Source organism: Neolamprologus multifasciatus, chromosome 13, assembly GCF_963576455.1.
Source record: "Neolamprologus multifasciatus chromosome 13, fNeoMul1.2, whole genome shotgun sequence".
Classification (NCBI taxonomy): Eukaryota; Metazoa; Chordata; class Actinopteri; order Cichliformes; family Cichlidae; genus Neolamprologus; species Neolamprologus multifasciatus.
Window position 1 is genome coordinate 14,174,666 of NC_140451.1, and position 24,777 is coordinate 14,199,442.

Consider the following 24,777-nt stretch of genomic DNA (forward strand, 5'->3'; position numbering starts at 1 on the left):
ACTCTGAAAAAGAAAACTGTATAGCAAGTCATATAGTGCCTTATAGTACAGTTTTTATTATCATAATACAATTTACAGTTTTGTTTCTATCTGTGTCAAAATATAAAGCATAGAAAAGCTGTGTTAAAGAGGTCCAGGGGCCTGTATCTTAATGTGGTGCGAGTGCACAGTTAAAGGGTCGTTTACAGTTTTACAGAGGAAGTGATTCAGACAACAGCACAACACAGAGATCTATAAATCAACTGACCGTCGGCATCCATGTGATGATAATATAATTTATTGCACAAGCCAATCTTTATAAACACATTCTAAAATAAAAGGAAACCCATTTACTCTCATCTAAAACTTATAAATTAAACTTAACTTCAAAGAAAAACATGGTTTATGGAAAAAAAGGTGTTTCTGTCAAATTCTCTTATTCCCTCATACCTGTTGAGCATTCACACATAACACACACACACGCTTTCTCTTTCTCAAACACACACATGAATAAAATGACAAGAAATGCAAACAGATAATGGCAGTCTTCCCCCTTCAGCAGCAGTAGCAGCAGATCCAGAAGTACTCGAATCATTCAAACACTCATCGTAACCAAGGCTGTGGAAGAGACGGATATAAAATTAGTTCAAATCCTGACACACATTTGACCTCATTTAAATATCCCCAAGTTGTAAAAAGATTCTTACAATTGGTTTCGAGTCTTCTTTGTCCAAAACCTTTTGAGCTTGGTCAGGAGGAAACTTGAGCATGGAGGTAATCACTTTGGCCATTGTCTGTGGAAAAAAGGGGAATTTTTCTGACTGACACCCCGATCGTCATCTTTTTAAGTCAGTTTACTTTCAAGGCAGGAGTCATCTGTGGTGTTAGAATAATCTCTGTTTTTCCCCCAGCTAACCTCTGCCTTTGACACCATCATCCAATCAAAATCAAGCTTGTTCTGAGACAACTGAAGCGCAAGAAAAGGCTGAACAAGAATGAAAATTATCTGCATAATCAACTCCAGGCCTATCTGCCAGGGAGCATGCATTTCCCTATAAACACAGAGGATAATCAGAAACAGGGCTCCTGGGCTGTGTAGGAAACCCAACTACTCAGCTAACACTAAACAAGGCCAGCATGCCTTTAAATGGCAAATCTGCGTCATGCAAGATGTATGAGCTCGCGGGCAGCCTGCCGGACATCCTCCGCACAGGGGAGGTCTGCCATGTTGTTATAAAGAGTGTTTGTTGAGGAGCTGGGAAACTCCCGCTGACTTTAGGACCATGTCAACAGCACTGATAATTAGGGAGATCGCTGTTAATTATATCCAACAAGACTGGACACAACATGAGTTTTATATAGCTTCCTAAATGAGTAGCAGATGGAGGTCACCAGCTTTAAAAATAAAAATTATCAGCAACTTTTTTTTATATGGTGGTTTTGAAACATCTCATCTAATAGACCATCAAAGCAGCTGCTAATGTTTTCTCAGCCAACTAAGATGGAGACATAAAAATGAGAAAAAGATTAATTATAAAAACTATTGGTTTTTTTCTTCCTGTAGAATCTTTTTATAAAAAATAAAAATCAGAACATACTTTTGTTTCCCGTCCCATCATATATTCAAACAGCACCTTCCTCAGGTACTCCATCTCTGTGGGTTCTGAGAAGGCGTCGGAAATGTTGAGTCCAGGATCTGTAACAACAAGCAAAAACAACAAATCAAATATTTAATGATGACCACAACTGTCAAACTTCTCTTTCTTAATGTCTTTCAAATCCCATTACTTCAACATCTGTAATGACCTCAAATGTATTAAATATGTCTACACATCAGCTACTCTAGGTTACCACTTTGCTTATATTTCCTTCGAGAAGGAGAAAAATCCAACCTCAATACAGTTACCACAAAAAAACTAAAACACAGCTGTGAGAGCTGCATGTTAGTGTATGTAGGCCGTTTTTATGTAGTTTTAAAGTACAACAATCCTGGAAAATGCACACAAAACCCCGCCAACTAACAGCATCAGGTTTATGTTGGCAAGCAAATTCAAAACCACCTTTTGCACAGTTTAAATTATGCACTAAAGCTGAGTACAGGAAAGAATGGTGAGACTCAGCATGAGCACTTTAATATCACACGAGTTTTTAGGTCTGCACCCAAAGCTATAACACAATTATCCCACTAAAAGCTATGAATGGAAATGACTGAGTTACAACTTGGACAGGGCTGCTAACACTTTCATGACTGAAGAAAAGAGCTTTATTATGGAACAACATCCAGTCGCTTTGTGCCTATTGGAAATAATCACTCAAACATCCTCAAATGTGCCTGAATGTGCCCAGAAGGACTGTGCGATTAGAGTACAGGAAAAGGTGATAGAGCAGTGCAAACAAGTCTTTGATCTCTGGTGAGGAGTAATGGGTCACCAATAAATCCCATGCCCTTTGTCCCCCTGACCCTGTGTTGCCCCACCTAGGACAACTTTCACATCAACCACACAGGAAAGCAGATTTCAACAGCTTTCTGATCAATTTCCTACCTAAAAATACAACTCAAGGTGGTTTACGTAAGCTCAACTGAGTCATCACCGGCTTTAAATATGAATATGAGCAATATATATGTACTGGATAAGAAAGGTTCGAGAAATCTGCGTGCTGCAGTGTCCCGCATTGGAAACGTTTAGGCCACAATCTGCAAAATCCATTAAATCTAAGCATGGCTTCTTCACCCCCCCCCCCCCCCCCCCGCTTCTGACAGCAGATTCTCTTTATTACAGCACCAGAGAAGGTCCGAGAGGACTCACTCAATCTCTCCAAATACTCTCACACAGATGAAACGCAGTTGGGTTGTGGTATACTTGGAGACTGCACTGACTTACGGTCAACCTCCAGAGGTTTCCCTCAGCCTAAACCACGACGTATACATATACACCCTCAACCCGTAGTCTAGCTTTAATTATAACCCCAGCTCTTATCTTTACCAGCAAGCCTAAAAATCCTGCTTTGCTAGCTAAACCATAATCAAAAGCATAGCTAAAGCAGTCCGGCACACACCGCTGAGGACCTGCACCTCCTGCCTGATCTCTGGAGCAATGTGTTAACTGTCAGATTAGGCAGTGTCAAAACACCAACTGAGATCTTAAAGAGCAGCTACACTTTTACTGTAACTTTCACGTGTTGACACAAAATATAATCACATGGTCTGTCTTTAAAATCCTTTATTACACTAAAAAAGGTTAGGTGGCCCTTTTTCCGCCCCTACAGAGACCACACAGCATACGTTACGCTTTCCCATGAGACTGGGCTGTGCTCAAGCGTTACGCATGTCATCTCTGCTGTGAAAATCTATAAGGAAATTGGATCAAGAAGCAGAACTAAGTGATTCATGGTGTTACCTTTAAATGTGCTCCCGAGATGGGTTACAACAGTGTTTCGGTGGAAACATTTAATCTTGTCCTCGAGCGAGTGAATCTAGCGTGGAGAAACAAACAAGCATGCACAGATTATTTAAAAACTCTTTAACCCACTGGGTTAATTCTATGCATTAGAGTAATTGCTAAATAGGACATAAGCATTTTGGTGGCCATCCTCAGAGGAGGGCAGGATGCTTGTGAGAACGATGGTGTGTGTGAGAAAAGCTGTTGGAGGCGTTGTTCTGATTGTTTATGGGGTTAAACCAAATGTAAACAGATGTGCTGTGTAATTAAGTTGATGCAGCAGGAGAGCAGTAGCTGCTCTTGCTGGAGGCCACAGAATCCTGGGAATACACTGCGATGGATTTGGTGTCCTCAGAAAGAGCCACCAAGGGGGTCCGATACTCACTCTTTCAACAAACTGCTGCTCTCTCAGTCGAGCCTCGCTCAGCAACGTCGTTTTTTCAGCGAGCTGAGCCTGAGATCGAGAGGGACAGGAATCAGAAAATATGAAATGTGTACGTTATATTTTTGGCATGTTAGTAAATTTAATTGTACGCTAGGAACAGTAAAACCAGCATATAATGAACAAGTATACCTTTAGTTCTTCTGGGGTCATCTGTTCCTAAAATGAAAAAGCAAAACAAAAAAAACAAACAAAAAAACGAGAGGAAGAGAGAAAGAAGACACTGTGTGTTAGAACCAAACCTTAATTAAATCAACATTTCAACCTGATTTAAAAAAAAGGATGTGAAAACTACAGTAATGACACATTTAGTGCCACCCCTGTATCCATATTATCTCAGACCTCTGTGCTGAGAAGCTCCACCGTCTTCTAAAAGCACAGAATTGCATTTACTGACATCAACATAACTCAAATGTGTATTTATCCGCTGCTGAAAATAGTTCCCGAACAATTTAGAATTGTTTGAATAACATTTTCTAAAGCTAAAGCGCTGAGAAATTACATGTATATATAATGCACTCATGGACAACCAGTTTCACAGACTGATGTCTCCACTAGAAATAAATGTGCTTGGAGTTAAGAGCCACAGACACAAGTCAGAAGGTTTTAAAAGATGGACTAAGAGCATTGTTTAAACACACTGTAGTCTACAAACTAAAGTGTGCTTGTATTTAGTCTCCTCTCTCTGTGGAGGGACACACTGACCCACTGTGAGGCCTCCGTGAGCTGAACGCCATACAATCCACCCATAAAGTTATTACCTCACCTGGGAAAAATGCAGCAGAGAGAGCAGCATAATTCTTTGTCTTTGTGTGCATGCAGACATGTGCGCAAAAGGTAGAAGAATCACTGCAGGGGTCTCATGGCACCTCAACACCTGGCTAAAATGTCTCCCCGGAGTGCTTTCGTCTCATCTGGCTCCATTCCACTATGCACATGTTGCATGACAGTATCGCTGCAGAATAAATCTAATGTCTACAATCACCTCGCATGATATTAATTGAGAACAGGGACTGACGCTGGCCGCTGCCTGACAATCTCCATTTTCTCCGGAGAACATTCCTGAGTGATTCAAACGAGCTTCGCAGCATCCGGCGCGCTTTGGAGAGAGGCCACACGACCAGAGCGAGAGACTGATCAGAGAACACTATGTAGGAAAACTGTCCCTGAGCTCCTAGACGGATATCTTCAATTATGAAGCAACCCAAAGAAAAAGATGAACGATAACTGCCTAGTCTGTCAACCTGGATGTGAACTTTGTACTAGACCATTTGAAAATGTTTATACAGACACAAAAATGCATCTGGATTAGGCTCATTCAGAGCTAGAACTGCTTCCCTTAAACTCCAGACTTTTCCCAGAAGGAAGCCGAAATGCTGTGATTTCATACAGCTAGAGTGAAGTGACATATGACTCCAACAGAATCACTACATAAATTTACTCCACACCCCTCCCTCCATTTCAAAATGGACTACATACAGTTACAGGCATGATTTTCTACAAGCAAAAACATCCAAAGTACAGCCAGTTGTGACAGCTATAACAGATGTTTGGCCAGTGAAGAACAGTGGGTCAACATTATTTGTACCTCCGAAGTGTCCTGCGTTCTTGCTTGCAACTCCTCCAGTTGTTTCTGAACTTGCCACACTCTGTCTCCCATCTCCTCTTCTCGACTCTGAAAAAAACAAACAAATAAATAAAAAGGAACAACGACTGAGTCATTTCCCATGTATCATCTCAGCATCACAACTCAAGTATGCTGCAAATCACTCAGTGAGGGCACTGCGCTGTTTCAGACCTCAGATCCTCTTTGCAATTTAATTATGCTTTAAAGGCAGCCAGAGAGATATTACATATAAATCCAAACAGTAACAGTCGATGGGTGGTGTCTACAAAGGAGTGCACCCTATAATATAACCCCATTAAAACAAATAGGATGAGTTTTTAATAGTACCTGTATAACCTGTTCATATTTCTGAACAGTTTTGTGCAAGTCATCCTCTTTCTGGGAAATCACCTTCCTCAGCTGGCTCGCTTCATCACGATGGCTACTGATGAGCTCTTCTTCAACACTCTGAGCTTTTGCTGAATCAAGAAAAAAAAGAAAAGAAGCCAAGTGCATAAAAACACAACTTATATGTTCACTTGCCTCTAATTTTGGACTGGATTTTAACATGAAGGAAACATTTCTTCCACAAGCAGTAATCCCTTAATGCTCCCATGTCACAACACAGTCGTCCCATCTTACTGTTGATCAAGAACGTGAGTCATATTTACTTTGATCGTCTAGTTTAAGCCAGTCGTTTGTTTAAAACATAATCAAAGTGCAGTACTGAAACATTCTGACCACAGCAAAAGTGAACAATTTCGACCGCTCGTTTCCTTTGCTTGTAAATCTTGTTGGTTTAATTTGGTTGAGCATTATTCTCCTTTGCCTCACCGATGGCCTCCTTCACTGCTGTGTTGAGCTCCTTCTCTTTCAAAGACATCTGTGCGTTGAACTCCCTCATTATCTGCTTCATTGCAGAGTTGTGCTTCATTTCCAAATCTTCTAATTCCAGCCTATTAGAACAGAGAGCAAAGTAAATGTAATTAGTAACTATCAACAAAAAATCTAATATTATACAGACAAGGGATTTTTCACTATCATTTTTAAGCCTTACTTTAGCTTTTTCTCATTCTCCTCCAACAGCTCCTTCTTCATGTATTCTAGGTCGTGTTCATGCTCCTTCCTCAGTGACCGCATATCTTTCTGCAGCCTGACGAAGTCCTTGTGGATTTTCTCCTTCTCGTTCTTCACCTGGCTCAGTTTGTTCTTCAGAGACTGTAAAGAGTCCTCATCGTGCACCTCTTGAGCAGGAGCATGGTTTTCCAGCTCGTTTTCCATCACACTCTTGGTTTGCTGCATGCTGCTGCATTCCACCTTTACCTCAGTTTCTGATGGATTCTGGACCTCCCTAGCAGTCGCCTGATATTGCTCCAATTGGGCATCCTTCTCGCCAATTTCTCCTCTCAGGCGATTTATTTCTGCGAGAAGGTTTCCGTTCCGTTCCTCTGCTTCTTTTAGCTTTGCCTCGATTTCGTGTAATGCTGATTCAGTGTCTTTGAGCTGCCCCTGTTGCACTGCGTCACTCTGAAGTGAGGTCAGCTTATCTTCATACATGACTTTCAACTCCTCTAAAGACTTTTCTTTCTCAAGCCTCTCGTTATGCAGAACTTGTTCAAGGTGTTTGGCCTGCTCTTCCTTAAGCTTGACGAGAGCATCCTCCAGCGATTTTGTTTTCTCTTCTAATGTTTCTGTGTGTTTTTGCACAGAAATTTCATTGTTCTTAAGTTCATCCAGGCTAGTCTGAAGAGTTGTAATCGTCTGCTCTTTTTCCTCAAGCTGTGACGTTAACTGTTTTGTAACTTGGCTGATTCTCTGCTCAGCTTTCTTTTTCAGCTCAGACGTTTTCCGAGTGCTCTCAGACAACCTCTCCTCAGTTTCCTTCAGACTCTCGTCCTTGCTCTTGATAATCTCGTTTTTCAACCTTTCAAATTCCTCCCTTTGACTTTCAAGCTTTTGTTTATACTGCTGGTTGCTTTCCTTGAGGGCCTGAAGTTTTTCGGCCATGTCTTGCTCTAAATTACCTTTCTGGGTGCACTGCATCTGCAGCTGCAGCAACTCACGCTTCTCATTCTCAATGATGCTGTGTTGCTGTTTGAGGTCAGAAGTGAGCTGTTCGCACTCTTTTGTCTTTAGGTCTAACTGCTCTTGAAGCTCACTAAGTCGACTGATGGAGCTCTCAAGCTCTACGGTAAGCCCACTGACTTTTTGCTCCTTCTCACTCAACAGTTGGTCCATCTCAGACTTGCTGACGGACTGATTGTCAATTGTTGCTGTCAGCCGCTGCAAAGCTTCATTCTTTTCGGCGATCTCTCGCTCCAGCTCTTCAAGCCGGGCCTGCAGAGATCCAGTAGTGTTGTCGCTCTGTGTGAATTTCATCTCTAACTCAGACAGACTGGTCCTGACTGTATCCGCCTGCTCTAAAGCAGACTGTTTCTCCTGATCCAGTCTCTCCATTTGAGCAGCGGCCTTTTGCCTCTCTTCTTCATACTGCTGCGTCAGCTGATTTATGGCTTCCTCCTTCTCTTTTATGTTACTTGCTAGCTGATGTTTTAAGTCACCGACGACGCTTTCCAAGCTACTGATATGCAGCTCATTTGCTTTCAAAGTTTCTGATATGACTTTGTTTGCTTCGCTGAGCTCCTCAATCTTCTGTACATGTTCACTAATGGACTGAGAATGAGTCTCTCCCTCATGTGTTAAGGCTTTGATGTGCTCCATATGAGCATTTACCTGAGCAGTCATCTGTTCTAATGAAATGCATAGATTTTTATTCTCCTCGGTGTGCTGGCGAACACTCTCTTCTAAAGTGCAAATTTGATCTGCTTTAGTAAGGATAATGTTTTTAAGATGTCCCGCCTTTTTCTGACCAGAGAGCAGTTTATCTTCCAGCTCTTTCAACCTACTCTCCACGTTTTGCTGAAGTTCATTAGATCCACACTCAACTTTCAACTGAACCTCCTTACAGTAATGGTTCATTTGGTTGCTCATCTTAATCATTTGCTGCTGTAACTCTGCTTCCTTGGCATTCAGTTGGATGGAAGTTTCCTCAAATTTACTCTGCAAGTCTGCACTTTCCTTAAATCTGGCACCTTCCAGCGCTTCAAGCTGTTTTTCCGCTTCATTCAACTTATCTGACCAAGCCTTCAGCTTCTCTCTGCCCTCTTCCTCTGTCTCGTTCAGCTTGTCTTGGAGGGCGTTTCTCTCACCGAGTGCCTGGTTAAGGTTCCTTTCCACTGACTCTATTTGTTCTTTTAGCAACGCTTCACTCTTTGCCAAACTTTCAAGTTTAAGCGCTGCTTCGTTAAGCTCTTCTTGCAGCTTCTGCACAGTGGTTTCTCGGATCGCCAGGTCCTCCTTTAAACCCCTTATTTCACCCATTACTTGCTCATTCTCCGCTCTGCTTCTGCTAAGCTGCTGAGACACTTCTTCCAGCTCCTGGACTTTCTCCTGCAGTATGACTGAATGTTTCTCCATTGATTCTTCCTCCTGCTGTCCTAACCGCTCCTGCCAACGGCGCTCCAGGTCTATAATATCATGCTTATGAGTGGCATGTAGTTTCTCCACTTCCTCCTTATGGTTATCCTGCAGCTCTGTCACTGCATTGCTGAGGCCTTGGGAACTTTTCTGGGCCATCTCTACGATTTTCTCCTGAACTTGTTGTTCTTTCTGCTGAAGCTCCTCTTCCTTCTTTGCAAGCTCCTTCTTCATGTTTTCTTCATTCTGCTGAAGCTTTTTCTTATATTTCTCTTGCATTTCTTTTGCCTTCTGTTTGAATTTTTCCATTTTGGTTTCCTGTGATTTCAGTTTACCTTCCATATCAGTTATAGTGTTTTTCAGCTTTGCTTCATTGGCAGCTTTTTCGTCATCTAGCTGTTTCTTGAGGCGTGTTTGTTCTTCCAGCTTAGTGTTCAGTTCTGATGTAAATGACTTTTCTTTCTCCAAGAGCTCCTTCCTGCTCTCTTCTAACTGATGCTCAGTTTCTTGAAGGGATTTCTCTTTTTGTTGGCATTCATTCTTTGCAGCTTCCAACTGATGCTCCACATCTGTCAGTTCTTTCTTGCACTTATCAAGATCTTCTGTTATCTTCTTTAACTGTGCATTAGATTCCTTTAAACTCTCAATTTCCAGCTGGGATTCTGATAAAGTTTGCTGCAGTGCTTCCAATTCTTTAATCTTGCTTTCTAGGTCTTGTGCAGTGGAATGTGATTCCTCCTGTAGTGTTTTTTCTTTAAGCACATATTGTTCACTTTCCTTCTCCTTTTCATTCAGAACAATTTTCAATGCATTAAGTTCCTCCTTCAGAGTTTTCTCTATTCCGCCAAGCGACTGATCATGCTCACGTTTGACATTTTCAAGCTCTTCGCTGTGCTTTGACACCTGATCTTGAAACCTCGTCTCGTGTTCCTGTAGCACTAAACTATGAGCATCTTCAGCAGCCGACAGCTTCTCCTCCAAAAGCTGTTTACTTTTCAGCACCTCTGAAAGCTCAGCAGACAGCGCCTCTAACTCTGCCTGCTTTGCATCCAGCTTCTCTAGAGTTTTCTGATTCATCTCTTCGACATGTGCTTGGAACTGCAGCTCCTTGTCTTTCAGAAGGGTTTCCATTTCGGCCCTGTGTCTTTCCTTGAGCTCCTCAAGGGCAGCATTATGCTGCTGGGTTAGGGTGCCCTTGTGCTTTTCCAGCTGCTCGTGGTGATTTTCCTCTAATGCAGAGATTTGCTCTTTGTGTTCATTCTTCAGTTCCTCCAGCTGACTGGAAAGTTCATGGGAGAGACCCGCTTCTTCTTGTGAGATCTTGTTCACAGAGCTCTCCAGTTCCAATATCCGCTGCAATCACATACATGGAGGTGGTTAGATTCTTCTGCTAAGCTGCTACAGTTAATCATTCACAGAACTGACACAGCTATAAAAACACATTGACGGTTATTAAGATATTTTAACAATAAAGCTGTGACACAGTTCAATTACTACCAACTTTGTAAAAGCTTCAAGTACATAAGGATTTCATGCTTGACAGCATTACATATTAAATGTAGACTGTGAAAATATTTACACATTGAAAATTGCTCACTTCTGTGTGTGTGGCGTGTTACTGCAGAACCAAATGAACACAAGCATACTCAAGTTATTTTGCCAATTAATTAAATAAAAATAAGTTCTGAACCTCAAAGCAATCGGTCAGTGATTAGCAGATTCAATATGAAAGCACAAGTTACATCCACAAAGATGTAATAAACAGGTAAAAACGAAGCTCTGCAGTGTGCCAGCTGTTGCTTTTCTCAATATTAAAAATAAACCAAAAAACCAAATAAACAAACAAACTCACAGTCCTTGCAGCTTCGAGCTCCAGCTGGATCTCCTTAACCTTATTATCAGCTTCTGTCCTTAAAGCCGTCTTCTGTAACTCTGCATCCTCCAGCGCCAGAGCGGCCTGCTGTTCCCGTTCCTTAGCCAGCTGTGCAAACTCCTCTTTGCACTGCTCCTAAACAGCATTTAAAAAAATACAAATATTAAAGTTATATTTTTCTTATTTGATACAGTGGTTTTGTTGCTAAACTGAATAAGGGAAAACATTTTGCACCAACCACAGCTTTGTTGATTTTCTCTTTCATCTCTTCTTCTTTAGCTGCCAAAGCTTCACTGTGGAGCTTTTCCATGTTGGCCACAGTTTCCTCTGATGATTTCTAATATTGGTTAAAAAAAAATATGACTGGTAAATATAAATACAGAGGATCATAGCTCGTGAAACAAAGTGATATTACTGCTCTCCATGACAGCAGTGGAACATTTTATACACACTAAATTCTTTTTAATGTAAATGCTTACACTACTGAGTCAATGTTGGTACTTCTGTGGCTACTATACATCATTTTCAAAGAAACTACCAAAGAAGCCAATTCTTTGGATAAATCTAGAAATATGACTGCAGCTAATTACTTATTCAAATCAAATCAAAATTTATTTATATAGCACATATTAAAACAACAGTGTTGACCATAGTGCTTCACAGTCAGTAAAAGCATGAGACAGTTAAAACAAACAATAAAAGAGGACAACAAACAATAGGTAACAACACAACAAGCTAGACCAGCCAACTAGACAGAATCAAAAGCCAAAGTCAAAAAATAAGTTTTAAGACGTGATTTAAAAGACTGGATAGACTCGGCAATACGAATATGAACAGGGAGGTTATTCCAGAGTAGGGATGGGTACCGGTATCCGGTGCCGTGATGGCACCGGTTCTGACATAAACGGTAGTAACCAGACCGAAAAGCAGCGCACATTTCGGTGCTTTATTTCGGTGCTTTTTTTTCCTGAGATGTCACACACTTTGAATTCTAGCCAATCATTTTACGTTTCCGAGGATAGTAGGCGGGTCCAGGTACGTACGTTCTTTTAGAGCAGAGCTACAGATTAAAAATGCCCAAGGCGAAGCGGTCAAAAGTCTGGCTGTACTTCACAGAAAAATATGCAAACTCAGCAGCCTGCAGCAAGTGCTTTAAGCTGATACTGTGATACTGTCAAAGGAGGTAACACCTCAAATCCGATGAAACACCTGGCGACGCATAGCAGGTTTTTTTTAAAGCCGAAAAATGTGCCGTATTTGATAGTTTGCTGCGAGACCTCACACCGAGCACATCTACTGCAGGTGTGGTGCCTGTTATCGGACCCGGAGTTAGCAACATCCCCAAAAACCCGAAGAGTAGAGTCCTGGCCCCTAGCCCTGCCAGTGTAGCAGAAATGATGACGGATGATGATGGCAGCAGCAGCCATTCTTCTCTGCGTGAGTAGCTTAATGTTGTTCGTGTGTAATTTACGTTGAGTAGGCTAACCACGTTATTACGTTAATGCATGTAAGGTGAACTAGCAAACACCGTCATAGTTACATGCATCTGTCTTCTTGTTTGATGGCAGATACTCCCTTCACCCTGACCAAAAAGGCTAAAATGACCAAAGAAAAAGTGGAAAACATGAGAGGTTTTTGGACAAAGTTTGTGTTTTTTCCATTGTTTAAGCACTGCTTCCCGCCAAGAGTGATACCATATATGCCATATAGCTGCAGAAAAGGCTAACATTGTTATCTTTTTACAAAAAAAAACCCAGCTGAACATGAGAGGTTTTTGGACCAATTTTGTGTTCTCCATTCTTTAAGCACCGGTTTGAGCACCGTTTAAGCACCGGCACCGTTTCAAAAGTACCGGTTTGGCACCGGTATCGGATAAAACCTAAACGATACCCATCCCTATTCCAGAGTCTAGGTGCCATGGATGCAAAGGCCCGGTCACCTCTCGACTTCATTCTTATTCGATCAATAAACAAATATTCAGGAGAAGTCCTTTCCTGACCTTCATGATGGTGACAACCTCCTGTTTGACTCGTGTGAGTTCCTGCTGCAGGCTCTTCCTCTCTTCCTCACTGGCCCTTTCGATTTCTTTCACTTGCTCCTCCAGCTGAACCTGCAGCTGTTTTCGAGCCTCCTCTGCCCTCTGAGCTACACCCAGTGCTCGTTCAAGTTCCTCAAAAGCTATTGGAGGGGAAAAAAATAAAAAATCACAAACATATCTAAAAAAAAAGGGAACTTTTCTGTACATTACCTGACATGGACAGCACGTACCCGATTTCTCAGCCTTTTCTTTCTGTTCCTGTACTTCTTCTTTCTGGGCTATAGCTTGCTGGAGCCTGGAGCGCAGCTGTGCAATCTCCTCTTCTTTCATTTCCAGCGTCTCGTGCATCTGCCGTTTGGTCTCAGCAATGACCATTCCCTGAAAAACAAAAAACCAGTACCCCATGAAAGAAAAATCATCCCTTTACCTGTACACCCTGAGCACAGGAATCAACACTAAAGCTTATGTTGATCTGCTCTCCATGAACGAGGGCTGTAAAACTCAGCCCTGTGCTATTAATTGTGTTACGGCTTTAAGAGCTTTTAGCATTCCTCGCAGAACTGCTATCCATCCTGCAGTGCTGGGGTCAAAGTTTAAGCTAAACAATATGAGTCTGAAGCTACTCAACAGCAGAATAAAAACACACACGCGGCCACACACATACACACATAACTGAAACGGAAGAACCTTCAATCCAGATCTCAAAGCTCCTCACTAACCTTGTCCTGCTCCAGCTGTTCAATGAGATTCTTGGCATCACGCAGCTGAGTGATCAGCTTAGTCTTCTCTGTTGTGTGTAGTTCCTTTAAAGACAAAACAATCGACAGAATTAAAAATAAAAAAAGTCACACGTGTCCTAATGGCATGAATGCCACTTCACAATGCACCGCTTCCTACATCCTGTATATGTGTTTGCTCTGATAACTTCCCAATCAGATGCTTTCTGTACCACCCAGGATGCCTCACCCACAAGCCAAACAACCAGTGTGTATACATGGCCAACTAAACCAACAAGTCAACCCAAATTACAGCTCACTCTTGCAACCGTGGCATGTAGTAGCCATGTCTCTGTGGCACCGCACTTTAACAAGCAGTTACTGAACAGGAAATGCTGGGCTATGTTTCTCTGTTGTTTGACACAAGTGTGCCAACGGCATGAGTATGTATGCAGCACGGTGATTAACAGAATGTTTTTATAATGTCAAAACGTATCATATGAATAAACAAAGAGACAAAGAAAGACCAACTAGCATACAACACTCAAGGACGGCAACACACAGTTAAAACATGAATTCAAAAATAGTTGATGTTAGGGTCTGGAAAAGTAGACAGATGTTCTGCTTTATGGGATATTTGTCTGAAGCAAAGGAGAAGGACAGCCCAGCAGTTCCAGGATCCCTTCATGCTGTTTTAGGAGGGCTAAATGCCTGTTAACCTCTGCTTTCCCTGACAAAGGACAGGCCTCCATTCCCAAACAAGCTGTGGATTCATACAAAAAAACAACACCCCCCCCCCCCCAAAAAAAAAAAAAAAAAAAAAAATTATGGCAATAAATGAAAGCAAGTCAATCAAGTGACGGCACATACAAGCTGTCTATTATTTCAATGGCTTTGTTACAACAACCACTTGTTATCATGCGCTGCAAAACATCATAGCGACTAAGGACAAGCTACATGAGCCGATCATACCACTGCAGCAAAATGTTTTGAAATCAATGAAAACAATGGCTCAGTCATGTCACGCTGACATGACATGAACCCTCACTCTGGAGCTCAGCCAGAGTATTTGGATGTTCGGACTCTGAGAACCACAGCGATCTGCTGTGTCACGAGATAATGGAGTCACATACTCAGCGGACCATAAAGACTCTGGCAGACAGTTTGCGGCACAATATTAATTCCTCTAAACACACTGCTCAGTCCTTACCGTCCATCCCCACTTTAATCAAACCTCTTTATAATTATAGTTTACTACTTGGTTTATAGCAAGCGCTCATCTCTGGGAAATCAGTTTAAAATATCTGGGCACTTTAACTTATTGTTGCTGTAATTCTGTGTATATTTAATCCAAAATTTATAGTTTTGTTTGACTGAAAGCATCCTAATATTACAGTATAACTACACTCCAACTCTTCTATCATTTCTGAAAAACACAGGGTAACCACCTTCATCTTCTCCAACTCATGCAGTCGCTCCTGCAGCTGCTCCTGCAGAGTTTCATTCTCACTGCTAAGCTGGGCGCTTCGCTCCTTGTGTGTACGCATGACTTCCTTGCACTTCTGCAGCAAGTTTTCTTGCCTCTTCACTCTCTTCTGCAGAGCCTCCATGAGTTTAGTTGGATCACTGTTGCCCTCTCCTGTCCAGAAATTAAAATTCACTGCTTAGAAAAAAAAAAAAAGTGCTCACACAGCGTGACTCCTTACTAGAGGCAACTAAATAACCATATATTTTAATAAATACACTTACCCTCAGTGACTTCAGGCTCTACTTCGTTCTCCTTCAAAGGACTCTGTGTGGGAGAAGCAGAGACTTCAGCAGCTTCAGACTGAGGAACCTCTCCTTCAGGGGGCAGCGAGCCATCGGGGCCCACTTGGAGCCGTTTCTTCAACAGAGCAACCTTAGAGGAACAAATTTCAATAAATGAATCACAGTCCCTTTGGCAACTTGAGATAGATCTGTTATTGTTCCCTGCAACTGAACTCAGAGTTATAGTTATACAGATTCATTACTCCTGCTATGGGGGTTTTCTCCATTTGGCTGTTCGTTAGCAGGGCGACTAAAATTGTATGGACAAATTTGCATGATGTAGATATGCAGTCTCAAACAAGTGAAGCATTCCTGTTTGGTCTGAGAAACTTTTAAATTCAAAACCTCTGCACTTCATTTGTCTCTGATTTTAAATAACGTCACATTTATTCAAAACTTAAGAACCATTTATACCTGCAGTGCTTATCATGCTTAAACTGAAAGGATTAATGTGAAATTATCATTAAAGAAGTTTTTAAAGAAAATCTTTTTTAAAGTTACATTTAAACACTGTTTATACGGTTTGTACGGTGTTTAAAATAAGCCATACTTATAAAGTTGTAATCCTAAACAGCAGAAAAGCTTTGGCTAATTTTCCCACCACCATCCACACACCTGTGTTTGTAGCACAGTGATCATCTGGTCTTTCTCCTCCAGCGCAGCATCAAACTCATCTTGCAGGTGTTTCTTGGCCTGTTGGTCCATCTGAAGCTCCTATACAGTAAATTATTCATTCATTTGTGCAGTTTATATTAATTAAAAAATGATTTTAATCTAAAGACACAAAAACATCCATAGCATATAGTCATACCTCTCGTAGTTCCCCTATCCTGCGCAGTGCTTTATCTTGACTCTGACTGAGGATGGCCTGGGGAGAACAAAAATGTACGTTGGATCAGTTCAGATGTTATTCTCTTTTTCCAAAAAACATCACATGAGAAAAATACTGAGAAAAAAAAAAGATGTAAAATGTACCTGCGTTTTTTCTTTTTCTCGTTGTACGGTACGGTACGCAGTAACCAGCTGCATGACAAAAATGTAAAGATGAGCAGGAGTTATATTCATCTACAGACTTTACACTTTACTCTTCAAGCATCCTGTCTGTTTCTTACCTCCGAATACTTCCCCCTGTACTTCCCCAGGCTCCTCTCTACTCTGAGCATTCGGTGTAACAACTGCTCTTTGGACAGAGACTCTACACTTCCTGGTTGCTCCTCGGCCTCACTCTCAATGTCCGAGGGTGGATCATATGCTGGGGCACTGGGGGACTCGTTTTCTCCCAAAGGAGTCAGGGATTCGCGTGATGAAGTTCGGACCAGGTTGTCTTTAGATGGAGAGCGAAACAGATTTTCCGCCCGACTGGCTCCGCTACGAATCAATGACTCCATTGAGGGCACTTTCAGCTGTAGTTTCTGGGCAAATGACTGTGGCTCCTCTTTCTGTTACAAACCAAAACAAAAAATAAAGATCTCAAACTCATTAATGAATGCGCAAAAACACTGTAATATCACATTGAAGAGATTAAAGAGGTGGCTTGGTAATACTCTTACATGAGGAGAAGTACTTCCATCCCCATTGATGCTGCCTCTGGGAGACCTCAATGCACCTTTAGAGGCACTCTAAAGACCAAAAAATAAAGATGAGATTATGAGGAAAAGGGCAGCTGTATCAGCAAACTTGTCCTGGGCCAGTTAGTCATCCACACCCAGCGTGGCTCTCCCTGATTACTCTGGAGGGAGCAATATTAGTATTGCTGGGAGCAATGCAGGGGCAATGGGTACCCTCATGCAACTTGGAAAAAACAGAGGGGTTAAATACACAAAAGAAGGCATCTCTACTGTAGAATAAACAAAAAGGGGTTAAGACAAAACTACAAACAGCCATGAGGTCAGAACAAATAGTTAAAAGTCAAGTAGGAGAGCTGCGTTTGAATTAAAGATGCTTGGCAGTGCTGTGTGCAGCTGCATTACAGGAGGACAACGTCACAACTGATGTGAGGGAACATTTAGCAGCTTAGTTGGTTTAGTTGATTTGTTAGAAGCAGCATCAAAGTGAGCAACTCTTCTCCTCCCTTGTCCAGCTCCAAGCTACTCCTTCCTGTGGATTACTTGTTTCCGCTTCGTTTGCACAGCTAGTCATGTGAACGCTTGCTTTCAACCAAGCCTGTCAAGAGCTTCGTGATTATGATCAAGACCCCAGTGACCACTACCACTAGACATTTTTTTTAAAGTGGATCTATTTAGTTATTGTACATGTGTGTGAAGAACAAGAAGAATTTGGGTATAAAGCAAAGAGTCAGCAAAAGTAGTGAAAAAAAAAAAAGAATGTCAGCATGTGAACAAACACAGCAGGCCTCAATCTTTTAAGAAATGTGACCTTTGCTAAAGTTTTACTGTCAAGACTTCAATGACATGCAAGGTGTCTGAGTGATTAGCAATAAAAAGGAACTTGTTTGTTTGCAAGACAACTCCATTAGCGCCTTTATATTTCGTCCTGTGTCCCTGTGCTCTTATTTCTCTGTTATTTCCCATCATCCCCAGATGGCCGCTCGACTGGTTTTGCTGGAGGTTAAAATGGAGTATTTATAGCATTGCCTTTCACTATTATGCCCTTCATGTCTGCTTATTTTCAGTCATATTAAAAAAAATGGACAATGACTCACGGATAATTACTTCAGAACGGTACACCAAATGTAAACCTACCAAACCAGGGCACTTTAGTGCCTCTATTTCAGGACCACAAGATCAAACATAATTCTCACAGGCACAAATCAGAAACCAAATTCAAAACAGATCACAGACCACAAAACGTTGTGACTCAGAAGAGTTACTATCACCAACTCCACAAAGTACCATTAAAAATATAAAGAAAAATTAAGACAGAAGCCTCCAGTCAACAGACAAACATCGCTAGCAGAACAAGTAAAAACAACAACAACAACAAAAAACAAATATAAAAAAAAAAAAAATCTATGAAATGATTTCATGGGTAAATGTAAATATAATGAGATCCAAAAATCAAGATTATGTCACATTGCTAACATGTGAAAGTGACTGTGATGGACATTTGTATCTGTGGCTTTAGCACATCAACACTCCTACGACTCTATACCAGGAATCTAATGATCCCTTTAGACTTAGACTTTTAAATTACATATCATGCAAATATCAAAGCAACGGTTACATAAAAGAACGATGAAAAGGTCAAAGAGTAACTGCATCTTAATCAGTGTCATTAACCATACACATAATGAAGAGGCAGCAGAATTTAAGGCTTCCCCTCTTTCCAAACTACAGATCATAAGCAGCATCTGGCAAGAGGTGAACCAGACAGATCAACCAAATAAATCATTATGAGACGGTCAAGACATTGTTAATAAATTCTAAATATTCATGGATCCACTTAAACACAGCCAGACTGCTGACTGATACCATCTCAGTTCAGTCTCTTGAGGTTCGTATTTTATTGCAGTTGAATTCATCAAACAGTTGCTTTCATTTGCATATTTTTCATTTTGTTCTCTGATAACTGGCACAATAACACTACAAGTTGACTGGCAGTTATTCTGAAGCAGCTGTGCTGAAGTAATAAAGTCCTTGTTTTATAATCACTACATTATCTCACAATATCCACACAAATCCTGGTTAATGACAGCAGCTGGGGTGCGTATTGGGCTATGTTGGCATTTAAAATGAGCAAGCAGAGTTAAGAGACAATTAAACAATGTCTCTCAATTTTACTGACACATGACCCTCATACTGAGCTCCATTTACCTGCTACAAACATAGTTACAAAGCAGACTTGTGCAGTCTAGAAAATGTTTTGAAGAGCTGTGTGTACAAATGTATGTATCTGAATACGGACGACCCATATGTTCCTCACAATTGGTGCTTAGTATCTACTGACAATGTCAAAAAAATAGACCTTAACTTTAATAACAGTAATTAATAAGCAGTTACAGGCAATACCAACTTTCATTTGTCACATCAAATATATCTTAAATAAAGAAACAGCTATTTGGATGTGTTTGTTTACTTAGAGAGTTAGACAAAATTTTCAATTTTAATTTGTTAAAAACTTGTCCCATAAAGAAAAATCTCAACTCTCCAAATACACAGACTTTAGGGGAGACGGGACAAAGGCGATCAGGCAACATAACAGGATTTAAGGGTCTACAAGGGTCTCTAGAGCAAGCAGCAAAGATCACCTAAAGACAAATGGGCACTGTTCATTTCTTTGACAGCTCACAAACTGAAAGAAGGGACAACAAACAAACACGGGGCAGAACGCACAGAAGCTTCTATCCTACAGTGTAAACCACAACCTAGTAGATGCAAAATTAACCTACATATGAGATGCCTTCTTGCTACTAAATCCAAAGCAAACAGGAGACGGAGAGCAGGGAACAAGCTGTCCCTACTTGGGCAACAGTCCTCTACCGATTCCCCAAAGGCGTGGAAGACGGGAGGAAGGAACGGGGCAAGAGGAGGAGGAGAAGAAGAAAGATGAAAGAGGCAGGAAGTGAGGACAAACTCACCACACTGGCTACCTGGGCCGTTTGGGGTCGTTTTGAATGGTCCAGAGCAAAGATAGTATACTCAGAGAGAAAAGCGGGCTCTGCTATCATCCCGGCCAGCACCTGACCCCCATCAGTGCAGTAACGGGATGAAAGGTGGGGAAAGAAGAGGAACACAGAGAGCAATGAGAAAAACAACAGCATGAGTGTGAAAAAGCCCTGAAGGGAGTGGCTGACCAGCCTGATGAGAGGAGGCTGGCGGAGAGAGAGAGAGAACGACTGAGATGAATAAAAAAGAGAAAGCAGACAGTGAAACATAGGGAGAGATACTACATAAGCTGGGAAAAAAAGAAAAAAAAAATCAGAAAAACTGAAAAGTCAAGCACTCAATCAACAGTAATGTTATGAGTAACAGTTTCACATCTCCTCATGTAATCTTCACAATTTTAACCAAGGGCTAAATCTGCCTTCAGTCATGTAACAAATGCTTTCAGAGATGTCAAAGTGTTAATGATTCGTGAGGTGAAGAAAAGATGCTGTGATGCTACACGAAGCTTCTACGCTGAGGCTGCCGAGCCACATAACAGCAACACATGTGTGCTTCCAAAGGCACAAGTGGGGAGAGCAGTGCATAGAAACCTGACCAAAAGGGACGGTGCCACTACTCCAGTGAGCGTTCTGCAGTGTTGAAATGAAGGAAAAAGTGATTAAGATATATATTTTTTTTTAATCTGAAAAACAACGAAGACTGTAAACATCCATATCTAATCTCAACAGATGTAATAACAACATGTTGCATCATCAGTTGTAGAGTCACTGCCATTAAACCTATGCTTATCTACCTCTTTCTAATGGAGCATAGTCCTGCATTGAATTGACTTGTCAGTATCTATTGAGGCAAAATATGGCAACTAGTCACAGGAGACACAAAAAACACTGAGGAGGATACATCAATTATTCATAGACATGCTGAAACACTGTCTGCTCTACACCACTAAAACGCCCTTTCCATTGTCTCTAAAGAAGGAGCTGCTCGTTTGGTGGTACAGGGTCTTTTAAAAATGTAACAATAATAATAATGATAATAACAATAATAATAAGTGACTTCAGACACTTAAAATACCATACGAATGGAATCCAAGTGCTGACTGCTTTGCAACATTAATGACCACAGTGTAAGTCTGGCTCATATGTTCCCATCTGGTGTTGGCTATTGTATGCACTGCAATATGTTCATGAGTCCAGGGTTCAATATGTCTAGATTGTTGGATTATTTTAAATAATTGGATCAAAGAAGTTTGCTAGTGACAACCAGAAAACTCTGAAAACCAACATCACTAAGTGTTCCCTTTCAATTAACACAGCAATCAAAAAGAGACTTGTATGTTATAAAGCAGACATTATGCATAAACAAAGCATACAAAGCACATTTTTAAAGCCTAAGAGAAACAATCATTAGAATGTAAGCTGGGGAGGGACTTGGAAACCTCTGCAGGCTGTGGTCTGAACACAAGTATACATATATAAATAAAAATATGAATCACAGGCTGACACCATGCTCACCTCTCTGTCACTGGGAGAAGGTGTGCCATCACTAAATGGGGGAGTTTGGCTGTTACGTCGGTCTCCACTGCTGATCTGTAAAACAAATAAGTAATAAGGAAAAAGAAGTAATAATAATAGTAATAAATTAATTGAAAAAACAGTCATAACAATAATATTGATTTTGTTGCCTGGCAGTAAATCAAACTTTAATACAGATGCTTGCTGGGTGTAAGTTCTCTTGTTACTGGATTTCACCTTTTGTATGCCTTCAAATTTGTCCCTCAAAAACAGCCAATCTGCATAAGAACCAAACCAATTCAAACAAGGTAATTTATCTATCCATCTTCCAAAGGGTTGCTGGATCTGCATATTGTATGCCAGATGCAGCCCTCTCATTTATCTGGAAAGGGAACAAGCCCTAGCTTGTGAGCCCCCGAGGCTGGATTTGGATCTCCTCCCAGGTCTGAACTGGGGATCTTTTGCATGTAAGGCAAACAGAGAAATGCAGCGAAAATATCTACATTAACTTGGAACTGAACTATGACGGACCTCCAAACTATGACACATACCTTCAGTCCTTCACATATATTTAGGAGAGCTTAAAGAAACTTGCAGTTTCATATTTCAAAGAACAATTCGCATTTTTTAACAGAAGAGGAAAGCAAGGGATCTGATGAGGTTTCTAGCACTTTTCCAATGACAAACTTCCAACTTGAAATCTGTGTGCTACTTCTGTATTGTTTTTAATAGGGGCGCCTGGGAGTAGTAGGATTTGCAAGGGTCAAATATAGCTTCCAGCTGACATCCACTGGCAGCCAATGCAAGAAGCATTAACTCAGACACGCCCATGTTGTCACTGGCGAGTATAAAAATGCGGGCTGGCATTTTGGCTACAAACAAATTGATGATTAGCTGTATGAAGTGAGACTTTTCTTCTACTCGGACAACGGGAATTACCAGTTCCAGCTGTTCCAACCGCTGACAGCTAAGTTAAGCTGCTAACTTAAGGACTTAGCACGGTGCTAATGTTTGCGACACAGTAAAGGGACGAACTGACAATTCAAGTTAGCTCATTAGGCTGTCAGCTTGAGTTATCTTAATGAGAAATAACTAGACAACCACTTCCAAACCGTGAAGTCTTTGCAGTATAAACAGACGTTAACTTAGCTAGTTAGCTCCGAGCACCACAACAACTAACCTGGGCCTGCTGAGGTGACTGCGCATTCCTCTGCGGAGACTGCTCCTCGTTTAGCTTCTGCTTGAGTTTTTTAAACATCTTGTCAAGCCGATATAAATTGGTGACCAAGTATCGACTTTCCGGCGGAGAGGTTTTTGTTTTTATTCAGCCTATCATCCAGTACTCAGGGGCAGACTTCCTTGTCCGCTTCTAATTTTCTGCAGGTGGTAGGCCTATCTGCGCATGTGCGGCCAACGTGGAGGAAAGCTGAAACGTCAGACTTAAAGGGCCAGTCTGGGCTCAGTTAGCTACAGCGCCCCCCTTAGATAGCAGCGTGTTTGGGATATATTACAGCCTATTTATTAAGACAGTTGAAATGAGAAGACAGTTTAACACATGTGGTATACAGAAGCACAAACAACAACAACAAAAACACAACACAAGGAATCCTCACAAAGAGGGATAAAAACAAACAAATAAAGCCGTATTTTAAAAATTACATTCCAAGATAGATGCACTAAACTCAGTCCTGCAATGTCAAATGCAATGTCAAAAAGGAACAATAACTTTAAGCCTAATAAGTATTTTATAGTACTCATATATTTACTAACTCATTCTTAAAAACAGAAAATAAAATTCAGGAACACCAAATTTGCATTTGTGGATGTGGTATTTTGCATCACTTCCTGAAAACACTGAATGAAAAATATGCATGAAAGAATTTAAAGATCTTTGTGTGAGGAAAACAGATGGGAAACATCTTTATCTGAATTTCTTTTTTTAATGATAGACTGGTGATTTGTCCAGGGTGTACCCTGCCTCTCACTCTATGACAGCAGGGATAGGCTTCAGCCACCCCACAACCAAGCGCAAGAGAAAGGACGGATGGATGAAGTATTAACAAAATGTAGCAAGTGAAATCTATTTTCCTAAGTCTCTTCTTGAGCTCCAGGTTAAATCTAGACTTAAATTAAAAAACCTTCTCCTCACATGCATGGTCCTTGGTTTAAATATCTCATAGACCTCATTGCATGTCCTACTCTTCACTCCAAGTTTGCAGGTTTAGTTGTGGGTCCTGAAATTTCCAATGGGAGACAGTGTCTTCTGCTATCAGGCTCCTCTTCTGTGAAAGCAGAAGCAGTTTGGGTTCAGGGCAGAGACACGCTGGCTATTTTTAAGATTACTATCTAAAAAGCTGTAACCTGTCAAAAGGTGCAGATAAATACAAAATCACAGTTTGGACTCAAGAGGGCACTCTTTAAGCGTGTTTTACTGTGATTTTCCTTCAGGCCAGTTGAAAACACAACTAACAAGACTTACATAAGATTTTGTCCTGTATGTTCTATCAGGTTTTCCGGCTGGTAGTATTTTGTCTCTGCTAGGAGAAGTTTAATTACTTTCCCTTTAATCTTTGGCAGCATACCTAAAAGTGAATGTTACAGCGGGGGAAAGCTGGAGCGTTACACACTGTTGCCAACTTAGCAGCTTCTTGTGTTGTAATTAATGTCTTTGTGCTGCAGCCACTGAAGCAGAGCCAGTTTTACCAGTGCAGTGCTGCTGAACCGAGCACAGAGGTCCGTACAATTGCCAGAGGATGACCTCTAACACAGCGGTTCTTTTGTCGGTGTGGCAGCGGCGCTGAGCTGAAATGAGTTTTCTGTAGCAGTCTTTTCAAAATTAAATGCCTTCAATAACACAGACAAACATGACACCCTCAAAATGCTACCAGTGTTTTAAATTTATAAAATTTAAAGTATTTATTTTATATAAACCCATTCTAAGATCACCATGATTTACAACTAATAGCCTGCAGGCTATCTGTCTTCCCAGTTGGAACAAGGCACTCGAGAGGCATACAGTGAGCAACACAAACAGATGAACAACAGCTCAAATTTATTATTTATATGATTCTCTGATTAGGTCACACTTCTTCTGGGGTTGGTATTAATCTTAAAACTATGCATATCTAAAAAAGACACTGTATGTTTGCTCTTAATCTGAGTCATAATGTCTTGGGTAATGTAAACTGTAACAGACACTGAACCTGCTAGAAAAAAGTCTCACCATAGGCGTGAGTCATGGTTTAAATGTCTGGCGTTTTCCGTCTGTTGGGAACCGGCCTTGTGCAAATACCTGAAGAAAAAAAAAAGCATTTCTGA

At 41.1% G+C, this 24,777-nt stretch overlaps 1 protein-coding gene across 2 annotated transcripts; it reads right to left on the reverse strand.

The window, feature by feature from the left end:
* Positions 1-40: 40 nt before the first annotated feature.
* Positions 41-22,874, reverse strand: golga4 (golgin A4). Of its 2 annotated transcripts, XM_085181791.1 has the most exons (25): positions 22,640-22,874; positions 21,460-21,534; positions 19,918-20,019; positions 16,931-16,999; positions 16,493-16,819; positions 16,356-16,403; positions 16,192-16,248; positions 15,996-16,094; positions 15,321-15,471; positions 15,020-15,210; positions 13,575-13,658; positions 13,086-13,233; positions 12,817-12,995; positions 11,056-11,154; positions 10,797-10,952; positions 6,525-10,297; positions 6,302-6,423; positions 5,816-5,946; positions 5,450-5,536; positions 3,994-4,020; positions 3,805-3,873; positions 3,378-3,453; positions 1,578-1,675; positions 687-773; positions 41-597 (listed from the first exon to the last, which is right to left on the reverse strand). In XM_085181791.1, exons 1-25 carry the CDS (start codon positions 22,715-22,717, stop codon positions 583-585), a joined length of 6,348 nt encoding a protein of 2,115 aa, XP_085037917.1. In that variant the 5' UTR covers positions 22,718-22,874; the 3' UTR covers positions 41-582. The 2 variants fall into 2 exon arrangements, with proteins under 2 accessions (XP_085037917.1, XP_085037918.1); XM_085181792.1 differs by lacking the exon at positions 19,918-20,019.
* Positions 22,875-24,777: the final 1,903 nt, after the last annotated feature.